Source organism: Borostomias antarcticus (assembly GCF_949987555.1).
Source record: "Borostomias antarcticus genome assembly, chromosome: 23".
In the NCBI taxonomy this organism is placed as follows: domain Eukaryota; kingdom Metazoa; phylum Chordata; class Actinopteri; order Stomiiformes; family Stomiidae; genus Borostomias; species Borostomias antarcticus.
Genome location: NC_140256.1, coordinates 15,320,474 through 15,334,587, shown reverse-complemented (window position 1 = coordinate 15,334,587; position 14,114 = coordinate 15,320,474). Strand labels below are relative to the sequence as shown.

General features: G+C 47.7%; 2 protein-coding genes across 3 annotated transcripts in view; one reads left to right on the top strand and one right to left on the bottom strand.

Moving 5' to 3' along the window:
• Positions 1-1,320, top strand: part of znf367 (zinc finger protein 367) — a gene marked incomplete at both ends in the record, with an annotated part of 3,021 nt that extends 1,701 nt beyond the window's left edge. Inside the window, 3 exons of the mRNA XM_084457023.1 lie at positions 399-518; positions 750-888; positions 1,062-1,320. Coding sequence (XP_084313149.1) covers positions 399-518; positions 750-888; positions 1,062-1,320 — 518 coding nt within the window. The remainder of the gene's footprint in view (positions 1-398; positions 519-749; positions 889-1,061) is intronic.
• Positions 1,321-3,207: 1,887 nt separating this feature from the next.
• On the bottom strand, positions 3,208-11,101 carry slc35d2 (solute carrier family 35 member D2). Of its 2 annotated transcripts, XM_084457042.1 has the most exons (12): positions 10,894-11,101; positions 10,698-10,731; positions 10,464-10,550; positions 9,295-9,362; positions 9,030-9,101; positions 8,848-8,916; positions 8,542-8,644; positions 7,506-7,598; positions 7,268-7,335; positions 4,528-4,606; positions 4,307-4,389; positions 3,208-3,653 (listed from the first exon to the last, which is right to left on the bottom strand). In XM_084457042.1, the coding sequence occupies exons 1-12, from the start codon at positions 11,019-11,021 to the stop codon at positions 3,518-3,520; spliced, it is 1,020 nt and encodes a 339-aa protein (XP_084313168.1). In that variant the 5' UTR covers positions 11,022-11,101; the 3' UTR covers positions 3,208-3,517. The 2 variants fall into 2 exon arrangements, with proteins under 2 accessions (XP_084313168.1, XP_084313167.1); XM_084457041.1 differs by having other exon boundaries at positions 4,307-4,606.
• Between the last annotated feature and the right edge of the window lie 3,013 nt (positions 11,102-14,114).

The following is a 14,114-nucleotide window of genomic DNA, read 5'->3' as shown; positions in this document are numbered from 1 at the left end:
AGGGGACGAGGAGTGTGAGAAACGACTGGAGCACCACAGCCAGCGGGGGTTCTACTGTAGTGTTGCGTGTGTCGGTAAGAAACAGAACATGTTTGTGCAGCAACTGCATATTTAACAGTATTCTTCTCTCTTCTCTTCTTGTCTCTGTCCCTCCCTTTCTCTCCCTCCCCCTCTCTCCCTCTTTCTCTCTCTCTCTTTCCCTCCCTCCCCTCTCTCTCCCTCTCTCTTTCCCTCTCTCTTTCCCTCCCTCTCTCTCTCTCTCTCTCTCTCTCCCTCCCTCCCTCCCCTCTCTCTCCCTCCCCTCTCTCTCCCTCCCTCTCTCTCTCCCTCTCTTTCCCTCCCTCTCTCTCTCTCTCTCTCTCTCTCCCTCTCTCTCTCTCTCTCTTTCTCTCTCTCAGGTGAGAGGCCGTACCTGTGTGACTATCCTGAGTGTGGGAAGGCGTTTGTCCAGAGTGGGCAGCTGAAGACCCATCAGCGTCTGCACACTGGAGAGAAGCCCTTCGTCTGCTCTGAGAAGGGTGAGTGCATGCGCACACACACACACACACCCACACACACACACACACACAGTCAGACAGAACACTCACTTAGACAACAGCCGTCATATGCAATAGAATAACTCGTTCAAAAGACAGGATCATTTCAATATCATTTCCTGTGAAGCGCATCCTGTCTTTGTGTCCTGCATGTGTGTCCCCTGTGGGGGTCACTGCTGCTCACTCTGCTGTGGACGTCCGTCTCCTCCTCAGGCTGCGGCAGTCGGTTCACCCACGCCAACCGGCACTGCCCCAAGCACCCCTACTCCCGGCTGAAGAGAGAGGAGCCGAAGGAAGGCCTGGGCAAGGCCCAGTCCGTGGACAACAAGGCCGTGGCAGAGTGGCTGGCAAAGTGAGTGACTGTGGAAGTTGGAGGGAGGGCCGTAGAAGAGAAAGAGGAGGTGGTGAAAACAGCGAGGCCCTGAATGCGTTGTGTGCTCGGTGCTTTGGCTTTTATTACCATCTGGGCTCTTGGTGCCGCTCACGCTGCAGATGACTCACAGGCTCCTCCCCCTGGTGTCCCAGGTACTGGCAGACCCGTGAGCAGCGCGCCCCTGCTCCCACCAAGGGGAAACCCCAGGGCAAGGGCGGAGTCCAGGACCAGGAGCAACTGGACCCCATGGAGTTCCTCCAATCGGACGAAGAGAATGGGGAGGAGGAGGAGTCAGTGGAGGAAGAGAAGGGCAATGGAGGAGGGGCTGCGAGGCGGCGTCTCCAAGAGCAACGGGAGCGTCTCCATGGCGCCCTGGCGCTCATCGAGCTGGCCAATAACCTGTCTCCTTAAACCCCACCCCTTCCTGGTCCATCCACCTCCCCTAGCCTGCCCCCTCCCGCCTCCCTGTGCAGTGCACTCTGGGTAGTAGTTGTTCATAGACACACATTCAGATGAAATCTGTTTCTAGGGCAGCGTTACCCGGCTGTCTGCGCAGCATGGGGCAGACACAAGTTAAAGCACCTTATTCACTATCCAGTTGTATTCCTGTTAGGCTGCTATGATTGTAGATTTCAGCGTATGAAGAATGTCTTTTCGCTCATCTGCCTTTTGAAGACAGGGAAAGTGTACTTGTTAATGTCTTTGGATTGGTTTGTTTGCACTTTGGTGGTAACGAGTTCTTTTAAGGTGTGTGTGTGTGTGTGTGTGTGTGCGTGTGTGTGCGTGCGTACGTGTGCGCTGTAGGAGTGTGTGTGTGTTTGTATAGTGGATGTATATACTGTATGGGTTCAGCTCAGATGGACGGAGTGATACAGGGTGCGTTCAGGCATAGGACAAGGGTACATCTCAATAGTGTAAAAGCACTCCCCGGACTTTGCTCTCTGCTTGGCGTCATATGCACCGATTTGCAAACCCAAATCTGGTGAGCGTGAAATCGTGGGGTGCTCATCGTGGACCTCAGGCTTTGGACCTGTCCAAGATCTGTACACATGAAGGAGAGTAAATGAGGAAGGCCTGTCTTTGCGAACAATTGAGATGCAGCCATTGCAGAAGGAAGGAGAAGTCATTGCAAGCCTAATCTAGAGCACTGGCTCGGCCAAAGACACCTTCACCTATCACACCCAGACGAGGAGCTCTAATGTAAAGTCACAAATGCTGCCATCTTTTATATTAAAAGACAGCAGACTAATTAAGATACCAGTCAGAGCCCCTAGGTGGCATATGAACATTTTCGTTTTTTAGTTATGATAGGTATTTATTTCATTGTGGATTTTTTTTTGTGAGTTGGATTGACCCTCAAACTATTCAGAATGTTTAATCATCTTCTCGGTCATTATTTGCAGTTTCATCGTTAGCTTATGATAATTTGCATCGACCAGCAATTTCCTCATTGAGTCAACCTTTTCATGAATCCATTCCAGTTCTTCAGTTCATTTGAAAACATTGGCCTGTTTGCTCCAGCACATCTACCTTTTGCATTCATGGATTAAGCTTGCAATGGAACAGAACTATCAGACCGCTCTAGAAAAATGGCACTTGTTTCTGCTTAAAGCGATAAAGTAATGACAGCTTTTTTCCTCTTTCGTTTTAGAAACACTACATATTTTAACATTTTTTGAAGCTTTCATGGTGGTTGTCTAATGTGCTTTTGAACCTAGGTTTTGGTTACGTGTGAAGAACTGTACATCATGCCACGCACTCATACTTAATTGGCCATAATCTATGTAATTAGAATTGCCATGTTCCTTAACACTGTCCATTTGTGTACAGCAAAACTGGAAGACAATTAAATTGATAATCAAAATGGCAAATGATTTATAATAGCATAGAAGTCTATATCTCAATGTATTTCTAACCCTTTGTTTATTTGTTGAATAAAAGTTTTTGCTGATAATATATATCATAATGTGTTTGTTAGAATAAATAGGTTGCACATGTACAAGAGCTTTAGAATTAATGTCAATGATAATTATGAAATTTGGATTCCTCCCCCCTTCAGATGATCAGATCAACATGTGTGTGTGTGTGTGTGTGTGCATGTGCGCGCATTTGGCCTTTATGGAAAATGTTCTCGCTTGCTCTGTACAGTAGGTGTTCAGTTGAAAGCAAATCACAACCTTTGGTACTTGTTGGTCTTCAATAAAAACCATCATTTATCATGACCATGAGTGTATCTCTTTCATTTAATTGCATCACATTCAAGTTATCTTTGTGAGCAAGAAAATATAAAGCAATTTCAGAATAGCTGAGAAACTCACTAAAACTGCTTGGTGTACCGTCACAGTAAGTAAACGATACAGTAGCATGGAGATGCTGTACTTAGCTGACCAAATCACAGAAAGGCACAGTTCACTCAAAATACATCAACCACAGACAAGGGAACGGTAACCACACAATATGCATTTTGAGTGAAATATCCCTTTAACAAAGTTTATTTTTGAAACACAAAATTGCCCCAATGTGAAGCAGCATAAAAACAACCTGTGCATAAAGCCCAGAATAAGAGACGGATTGGACCCACAGATTCAGACACACCCACAGATTCCACTTATTTGACAGACAGACGAACAGTTGAGTCCTCCGAGGCGAGGATCTCCAGCTGATCCTTGGCTCCGCCTCCGCTGCATTGAGAGGTCCGGCTGTTCTGGAAGGTCAGGTAGGAGTACACTAGTCCGCCTGTTATGCTGAACGGGAAGAGAGAACATGGAATGACTGTTCCCAGATCAACCCCTGGAGCTTACCTTCTCCTGGAGATATGGGTGAGGCAAAAGACACAGTTAAGCATTTCCAAAATCAAATCATCTACACTAGTTGAGTGATGCTGTGGCAGAGGGGACAGAGCGAGCCTGTTTCCAGGCCAGGGATCTGTCTCTAGGACCTGATGGAGGCAGCGTGAGCAGGGATCTGTCTCTAGGACCTGATGGAGGCAGCGTGAGCAGGGATCTGTCTCTAGGACCTGATGGAGGCAGCGTGAGCAGGGATCTGTCTCTAGGGCCTGATGGAGGCAGCGTGAGCAGGGATCTGTCTCTAGGACCTGATGGAGGCAGCGTGAGCAGGGATCTGTCTCTAGGACCTGATGGAGGCAGCGTGAGCAGGGATCTGTCTCTAGGACCTGATGGAGGCAGCGTGAGCGGTGGGTTGAGGGGGGTCGGGGGTCATGTGCGATGGTGCGTGCTCTGCTTGTAATAGCTTTGCTGTTGAGGCCTGAAAGGTTGGGGGTGGGGAGGCCGATCATTTTGAAGGAGGAATTTTAAATTGTCTGATATTCCCATGCGACAGGCCCCCAAAACACCCCGCCCATATGTGTGTTTTAACATAGAAGCCAGCAGGCTCTTACCAGATATTCAGGCCTAAGAAGTTTGTCCATGAGAACAGGTAGTCCCCTCCTACAAACATGCCGATGTACGCCACAGCAACATTCTGGGGAGAAGGGCGTAGGATTTCTGACTTCATATCACCACGCTGTGCTGTGTAGATATATGAGCAAGAATCTCTCTCTCTCTCTCTCTCTCTCTCACACACACACACACACAAACAGTCCGAATGGTACATTCTCACCTTAATTGCGCCCACCACGGTGGTAGTGAGTGCTGAGTTGTAGTGGCTACAGAGCACTATGGAATACATCAGCACAAACCTGAGACAGAGAAAGAGCTCTCATGAACGCTGCTTCATCCGGCTACGCCTCCGAAGCGCTAGCTCCCGCGGGTGGGTGTGGTATTTACCCCAAGGAGTGATTATAAACCAGCTCGACTGGTGTGGTCTGGCCTAGTGTTTACATTCCACCGGGCGCACACTCGCCGACCTGATACTGTGTGTGTGGAGCGGACGTTCCTGGACTCTTTCCTTACTGTCCTTGGCGATTTTACTGAAGGGAATCTCAGCCATGAACTCTCACAAACACCATCATTAGATCACACGTCCGGCCAGGGAGAGCACTCTAGATCACTGTTACGCTACGCTCAAGAGTGCTTGTTCTGTCCCACCGTAAAACCATCATGGACCCACTCCTGGACCCCCTGCAGTTCGCCTACAGGTCTGTGGATGATGCAGTAAACATGGCCCTCCACTTTATCCTTCAGCACCTGGACTCTGCAGGAGCCTGGGGATCCTGCTTGCGGACTTCCGCTCCGCCTTAACACCATACCCCCGGCTCAACCGAAGGACAAGCCTGACTCCTGCACATGACCCTGGGGAAACACGTCTCTGACTCCCGCACCATCAGCACCGGTTCCCCCCAAGGCTGCGTCCTTTCCCCCCTACTCTTCTCCCTGTATACGAACAGCTGCACCTCCAGTCCCCAGTCGGTCAAGCTCCTGAGGTTTTCTGATGACCCCACCCTCATTGGGCTCATCACTGATGGCGATGGGTCCGCGTACAGGTGGGAGATTGACCATCTGATGTCCTGGTGCGGCCAAAACAACCTGGAGTCCAACGCTCTAAAAACAGGGGAGATGGTTGTGGACTTCAGAAAGGACCCAGCCCCGCGCCTCCCACCACCCTGGGTGACTCCCCAGTCAACTCTGTGGAGTCCTTCTGCTTCCTGGGCACCATGATCCCCCAGGACCTCCAGTGGAAGCTGAACACCCAGTAGGGTTTCTATCTTATATGCCACCCTGGGCGAACCCCCGCTACGGCACCCCCCACTTTCAGTTTCGTTTTGTGAAATGAACGGGCTTTCCGATTGTGAATAATAGACTGTCGGCAAGTTGTTGAGCGGGGGGGGGGGGGGGGGCTGACCGGCTGTTTACTTTTCGCGGAGTTTGTTTTTCTGTCTCTGTTTTTTCTGCTCCTCTTGCTGCCCCCTGCGAGATGCCGGGGCGTCTGCCCATGTCGCCCATGCCTAAATACGCCACTGTGAACACCAGCTCCCTCATCAAGAAGGCACAGCAGAGGATGTACTTCCTGAGGCAGCTGAGGAAGTTTAATGTGCCGAAGCCAATGATGGTGCACTTCTACACCGCCATCATGGAGTCTATCCTCACCTCCTCCATCACCATCTGGTACGCTGCTGCCACTGCCGCTCTGCTGAGAGGGTGATCGGCTGCAACCTGCCCCCCCTCCAGACCTGCCCTCCCTCCAGACCTGCCCTCCCTCCAGACCTGCCCTCCCTCCAGACCTGTCCTCCCTCCAGACCCTGCCCCCCTCCAGACCTGCCCTCCCTCCAGACCTGCCCCCCCTCCAGACCTGCCCCCCCTCCAGACCTGCCCTCCCTCCAGACCCTGCCCTCCCTCCAGACCTGCCCCCCCTCCAGACCTGCCCCCCTCCAGACCTGCCCCCCCCTCCAGACCTGCCCCCCCTCCATACCTGTCCTCCCTCCAGACCCTGCCCCCCTCCAGACCTGCCCTCCCTCCAGACCTGCCCCCCCCTCCAGACCTGCCCCATCCAGACCTGCCCTCCCTCCAGACCTGCCCCCCTCCAGACCTGCCCCCCCCTCCAGACCTGCCCTCCCTCCAGACCTGCCCCCCCTCCAGACCTGCCCTCCCTCCAGACCTGCCCCCCCTCCAGACCTGTCCTCCCTCCAGACCTGCCCCCCCTCCAGACCTGCCCCCCCTCCAGACCTGTCCTCCCTCCAGGACCTGAACACCTCCAGGACCTGAACACCCCCAGGACCTGAACACCTCCAGGACCTGCACACCTCCAGGACCTGAACACCTCCAGGACCTCCAGGACCTGCACACCTCCAGGACCTGCACACCTCCAGGACCTGAACACCCCCAGGACCTCCAGGACCTGAACACCTCCAGGACCTGAACACCTCCAGGACCTGCACACCTCCAGGACCTGCACACCTCCAGGGCCCTGAATCGGGCAGGACAGATCATGGCCGACCCCTCCCAACATGGCCCATCCCACCCTAGCCCCTCCCACCAGACCCCTCCCACCCTGGCCCCTCCCACCCTGGCCCCTCCTACCCTGGTCACAATCTCTTTGAACCACCCCCCCTCTGAGGAGGCTGCGGTCCATCAGGGTCAAAACCTCAAGCCACAAAAACTGTTTCTTCCCGACTGCAGCTGGCCTCATCAACAAGGCCTCAGACCCCCTTTCTATTTGGTACATTTTTGTAGATTGTATATATATTGTATTGTAGTAGGCTATTATATTTGCCACTTTGTTATCGTATTTTGCACTGTCCTGTCTTGTTCTTGCACTGTTTTTACTGTCATGTACCAACAGACCAAAGCAAATTCCATGTAGGTGTAAACCTACTTGGAGAAATCATTCTTGATTTTGATTCTGGTTACACACAAAATGTCATAACTGATACAGTAGTAGTACAGTTGTGTATCACACATACCCCATTATACATGATATCAGGAAGCACAAGAGGAAAGTAGCTTGCAGCCAGTCTTCAAAGGTGATCGCCTGTGAACATAAAATATAAGACACAGAGTGACAGAGAGAGAGAGAGAGAGAGAGAGAGAGAGAGAGAGAGAGAGAGAGAGAGAGACCCACACACACACACACACACACACACACACAAACACAGATGACAGCAGAGCTGGCTGATCCTATATGTGTGTCTAGTAGCCTACCTTGTGAAGATCCCCGGTGAAGGCACTTGTCAGAAGGGTCGGGATGACAATAATGAAGGCATTGTAAAATAGGACGCCATATTTCCCCAGACCCTGTTGTAGAAAAAGGAAAAAGGGATCTCAAATTAGATTTACCAGGCCGTGTTCTCAGTTTGGTAAGTGAACATGAAGTTATGGAGACTAACGCACAGCATGATCCCGCTCTGTAGCCGGCACTGTTTATTTAAAGGGAGGCAGCTCTAACGACCGTACGAACGTCACTTGGGTAGATAGTTGCATACTTTAGTCAGAGTCCTCCTGGAATAGACCACACCCAGTCACTGTTACAGTAGGGCAGGGCATGAATAGAGTTTTATTAACTATTCCTTGAGTTTACTAAATAGTGTGCTGAATGCAAACTAGAAGTGCCCAGCTGATTAAATTGGACAGCACACCCCTCTATGCATATTTTGAAAGTAATGAAGACCTATTGTAATTTGTAATTCATTGAATCAATCATTAATTTACCCAGATGGTCAGAGTGTCTTTTATATAATTTAAATTTCTGGACTTCGAGGGGTCTTTATTTGGCCACACGTGACACACACACAAACGCATGCGAGTGAGGGCGGCACAACACACACACACACAAACACACACACACGCTGTCCTACTCCAGGGGCAGCCGCCATTGTTCATGGTGTCATGAGGTCAAGTGCTCAGTCCAGGTCCTGGTCAGGGACCGGACTGAAGGACATCTGTTCTCCTGCATGTTTTTGGCTTTGGGTTCTTTTCGTATTGGATTAATTTGTTAACAAACACAGGGAGAACATACAAACTCCACAGAGAAAGGCCCAGAGACCTTCTTGCTGTGAGGCAACAGCACTGCGCCACTGTGCCACATGTGAGCGATTTTGGGGTTCAGTGCTCAAGGACACTTCGACACAATGCCGGGAGCTGGGATCAAACCGGGGACCTTGCGATCCCCAGGAGGCCACTCTACCTCCCGAGCTACGATACAGCACTGAAACCGCAACTGAAAGTTGAGGAATTGTACCTCAGTTCCCAGCTTCTTCTTGGTGTACACACCACTGGCAGCGGTGAAGGCGTCGTTGAGGAGGATGAAGGTGTAGCCTTCCAGGTCAAAGGCTAAGTCAGAGCTAGAGGAGAGAAAACAGGGGTTAGGGCTCCACAAACAATGATCAGATCCTTTTTCAACTGATTACTGGTCAATTTGTCTGTTGTTGTTGTTGTGGAGGACGGACAATATCAAGAACAGTCTTATAACTGGACTGCAAGGTTTTGATAATGTGTTAAGTTTGTTTTTCTACACTAAAGTGCTAGTCTGGATAACTGGAGTTACCTAGCCGCCACCAAGGCCCCGAGGACTATTGCCACCACACTGAAGACAAGACCGTACGGAAAGGTTTTCCTGTAATGAAAATTCAAATGCTACGGTCAAACAGCACAAAGTGGACCGCAGTAGGTTTTGTTTGACCCCTTGAGCTTTGATAAGATTAACAGCAGCATAAGTGGGTAACAGACCTTAATATGCTGGCCTCCATAATCATGGTCATTAGTATGGTGAACTTCCTCAACACCGTGAACATGGGTAAGCTGGAAGAGGTCAGAATGGATATGAACTGATATGGATATGACTTGGATCGTATTAGCACTTTACCAAATGTATGTCTCACTAGCAGTCTACAGGACACCATGTCCTGTACAGTGAACCAGGCCAAAGACTCAGCATGAGGTGATTAAGTAAGACTCCCTGCTGAATAAGACTGTCGTCTGCAACAGGAGATACCTCAGCTTCTTGGTACTGGCCAGCCCTGTGATGTGGTTCCCTACATATAGCAGAGGAAGAGGGAAAATCTGAAAGAAAATACAATGAAACATGTTGAGTTGATCGACTAGTCTTGATTCTTAAACAAGCTCAATTCATTTATAGATAAACACAAGATGGTATATTTATTCTTGTGCTGTTACACAGTTATTAGCCAGGACCTTGAGACACAGAAAGGCAGCCTCAAACCTACCTGTGAATCCTCTGTATACATTGGTGTATATCCTGCTATGCACTGTATGTATATCAAGTAGTTTACAGAAGATGGTTACCCTGAAACAGGCTTGTTCTGTTCTGACAGCTGTGTTGCTTCAATGGCTCAGCCGTTAGACAAATATATTCCAGGAGCTTGCTCCAGGTTGCCTGTTTTAATATCTGTGTTGCTTTTATGACTCTGTCTGCTACTAACCCTGCTCTGCCTTCCCTCTCCCTAGTGCCTCTCTCTCTCCCTCCTATCTTCTAACCAGGTTCAGTGGATGCCCCACTGTCACCAGCAGACCACCCTGAGTCCGATAGATACCCCTGTGTCTGCTGTGGATGTCGTAGCATTTAGTTAACACACACACACGTACACACAGACATAGACCAGCCCACTTCCGGCTTTAGACCTGGGCCAAAGCAAACACACACCAGTATTTGCCATGTCTCTCCTATGATGCTTTTTTAGCCTCTCTTACTCTGAAATGTAATTTAATGTAATGTACTGCTTTATAAATGTTCTTAGCCGGTAGACAAACATACTCCTGGAGCTTGCTCGATCGCCTTGTTGAGAGGGGTCAGGGAAGAATTTTTACAGCTCACTTATCTGGCCCCCGGGTGATTACTGTTTTTTTGCTTCCCTCTGGAATATGTAGGGGTGGGTCGTATGCCCACCTCCCTTGTTCTCTGTGAAGCGCATTGTGTTGCCTCTGGGTATGAAATGCGCTAAACAAATAAAGCTTTGATTGATTGATTGATTGATTATTCGGCACAGTCTGCAGAATATGGTTTTAAAGATAAAACGCTGCTTAGATATAGAATATTTTTCAATGTAGGCCTATGTTTCAAAAACCATAAACAAAACACAACAAATGATTTGTGGACCTAGACTGATATACAGTAGCCTATTTGTCTATAGAATTACTACTTACTTTTAGGAGAATGCTTCTGTCAAAGTCTTGAAAATGAACTGTATGATTCCTTTTGGCAGCATACAGGATGATTATGGTGGTGACCATCTGAAAAGTTGTTTTCATGTATGATAAGGCTATTAGCCTACTGTACATGTTTCACATTTCTGTTAACCTGCCATTGCCTGCCAGGTGTAACTCCATGACAACTACAGGTGTACTGCAGGTGTGTGTGAGAGAGGTTGTCGTGCTTACCTGGCCAATTCCTAGACACAAATATGAAGGAAATCTAGGTAAAAGAAGAAGGAGGGTCACTGTAGTACTCCGGGTGACCGAAGCATTGAACAGAGGCTTGTGTGTCTGAGATGATCGCCTCTGTCGCGATACTCAAACTGACAGTAGGCTATAGAAATTATGACATCATTTATTTTCTTCTTTTTTTTTTTTTTACCTGAAATTCGTGAGAATAGTTTTGTTCACAACAGTGATAAAAAACGAACTTGCTGCGTAGAATGCAGCTGATGAGAATTTCAAAATTCCAGAGTGCTCTGCTTCCGGGGTAATAGGCTTTAGCGACATTTTAATCCTACCAATTATTAGTTTTTGTGAGAATGTCTTGCTTTCTTCCTGGTCAGTTCAGCTGCAGTGGCACGAACGATTGTTTCGGGAAAGGGGAAGGGCAGCCAGGGTGGGCGTGTCTAACAAAGTCCTCGGAGCACAATTGCATAATTATTTTTGTGCGTGGCTGTAAGCCGACGCACCAAGAAGAGGGAATGCCGCTTTAGCCCTCCCTCCGTCCTTCCGTCAGGTTAGTAACCTGCAGTTCTATGTTGCTACCACAAGAGGCAGTGGTCCCATAACATCAAAAGAAAAAGACTCTACAGATTTCCAAGGTCAGCGGTGGCCGAGTGGATAGTGCGCTGCCTATCACCACAAAGATCGTGAGTTCAATCCGTGGTGTGGATATACCAAGGTACCATAACATATTTTGTCACTGGATGTTATAGAAGTTATGTAAAAATGCGGTTACCTGGTGGTTCTATGTCAGTTATTGAGAGCCATCAGCCATAAATAAACGAGCGTGGGTCATATTTGTTAATTATAGACCCTTTTACAGCCTAGTCACGCCAGTGCCGCCCAGATTGACAGCTGGCCCACCCAATCAAAAGTGCTGTAGCCAAACATTTGAATGAGGGAAGTAGAAACAACATGAAAATACGTTTAAATGTAGCCTATTCATACATTTTAATAAAATTAAAAGAAACAAGACTGCACGCTTTGTTTGATTTTTAATGTTAACAATAATCATTCATAATATGATCGGTGCTGCTACTGTAGGCTCCATCAAGGTGAGCTGCCTGCGTCAGTCCTCACTAGTTGGAAGTAACATTAGGCTGTTAAGCCCTGTTGGCTAAGCTTCTAGCTAGCTAGAATGTCGTTGTCGAAACATCTTAATCATTGTTGTCAAACTACTTTAAAATACCACGCAGAGAGGAAAGGGAAGATATACCCACACCACCTGATAATAGTTACATGTCGTTATTCCGAAATGTCTTTATTCCGAAAAAGCTCAGAAAGGTCGCTATTCCAAAAAGCTGATTTTGAAATCGATAGTCTTCTACGGCTTTTGATTATTGAGTTGTTGCTTTAATGAAAATAAAACATCTATCTTGGTTGTGTGTTCAAACCAGCAGGTTTTCATGTGCATCTCGTTGAGGTTCGGCCGCCCTGAGGTGCTTCTCCATCTAGGAGCGCATTGTCAACATTATAAGGAAAAGCATGACGCCCATAACGACATGTAATAAGAGAGAATAGAATAGAATAGGGTTACAATTATTATTTCCTATTGCAAGCAGTCTTGTTGTGAATCTTTGGACTGAACTGGGATTTAGAATAGCAGGCTACCTATTATTCTTCAATTATAGGCCTAATGTCTAATTTACATAGTATATAACAACAATCAAATGTAGGTTATTAGGCTACTGTAGTTGTATAATAATATTTCATTTCTGTATGCTATTCTATGTGCACTTTACCATCAAATCTAGGCACATAGGGCCCATATTTTAATAATAATATATGAATTAGTTCCTGCGCGCACAAATGCTCTTTGTTTGAAGGCCATGGGAGAGGAGCTAGAGCATAGGTAGGCCTATGTTCTTGACTGAGGATTGCCGTATTGCGTATTGTTATAGTATAATAGGCTACCAGCCACATATTATATTATAAGTTAAATTATAGTGGCCCACCCTGATTTACAGAAGTCCACCCTTCGAAAAATTGCTGGCCTCACGGCTGATGCGTGCGCATTCTTGAAACAGTAGCAGAGGAAGACAGACTAATTCGCCTTTGGCTACAAGCCATTATTAAGCGTACGGACTGGACTGAGAACATTATCAGAAATGTTTGCGGTGCCCATTTTATATCAGGTAAGTTATTTTGACTACCTGGTTTCGCTGGAATGTCTGGTTGAAATGTAGATTAATATCTGAAGTAAACAGTAACCCATAACCTGGCTGCACGCTAAGCTAAAGCTAAGTTGAGGAAATGAAGCCCAATGATAGCTAGCTAACTCAAGGCCCGGGGAGTCGGAGATACTGTGCACGTTCTCTCAAAGTGCTTTAGCTAAGGTTAGCTACAAGCTAGCTAGTCCTTGTCACCAACCCTTGCCTCACAACGTACGTAGCTAAACTATTCACACAGCAAGCAAACTTGTTGTCATCTAAAGCTATGCTACGTCAGCTGACTGGGACTGGCTCACGACTAGCTAATGTAGCTAACCATATTGTGCCAGACAGCCAAAACAAGCGTCACATATAGAGAGTTTTCACGGCCGGCCATGTTGGAGGTTTAAGCTTAGGTTTAGCAGGTGTAAGCTCAGGTTTAGGCTAACGACTAGATAGATAGGTAGATAGATAGGTGTATCTACCTGTCTATTGATCTATCTATCTAGCTAGCTATCTAGTAGTGTCAACCTCCAACATGGCCGAGAGATGACGGGCCGTGAAAACCCTCTATATTTGACATTGTTGGCTAGAATAACCAGTGTTGTGAAATACATTAACAACTGGTCAGTTGATATGTTGCACAGCAATCGAGCAGGACAATATCATTAGGGCTAGGTTAGGTAGCTAGCAAAGTCAGCTTGCCCAGCTGGTATGGTTATAGGCTCATTCCTATGGGATAGCTTAGTAGTTTGTGATTTAGCAATGGGTTGACTAATCACTAGATCAATATTTTCAGTTGGGAATAGGACTACAACCTGTGCTGTGCCACACCAAGTTTGCCCCTGACTGGTGCTTTGGCTTGATCAAGCAGCGCTATAGGAAGACCAGAGTGGACACTTTTACTGACATTGCTGGGGTGGTGAGAGAGCGCTCCTGTGAAGAAAGTCAACACCCCACAGCTTGTCGAACTTGAGGATGGCACAGTGCTTGTTGAAAGCTACAACTGGCACCAGCATCTGAGTAGCTATTTCAAAAAGCTCCCAAACATTAAGAGTTACCAGCACTTCAGGTAATTATCATTGTCATGTATTAGCGATTCCATTTTATGGACATGTTATGGTTGTATTTTATGGTGCGTTCGTTTATAACTGGGAGGTGGCAAATTGCGACTTGCTACTAGGAATTATTAAATAAAACACCTCATGAACTCGCACTTCCTCGTCGC

What these genes read in the sequence shown, in the direction of transcription:
- slc35d2 (XM_084457041.1), bottom strand. Translation starts at nt 11,021, where the DNA reads ATGTCGCTAAAGCCTATTACCCCGGAAGCAGAGCACTCTGGAATTTTG. An exon ending in ATGGAGGCCAGCATATTAAG is followed by an intron (nt 8,917 to 9,029) that starts GTCTGTTACCCA and finishes TTTTCATTACAG; the next exon opens with GAAAACCTTTCCGTACGGTC. An exon ending in TTCTTAGGCCTGAATATCTG is followed by an intron (nt 3,654 to 4,306) that starts GTAAGAGCCTGC and finishes CTTCCCGTTCAG; the next exon opens with CATAACAGGCGGACTAGTGT.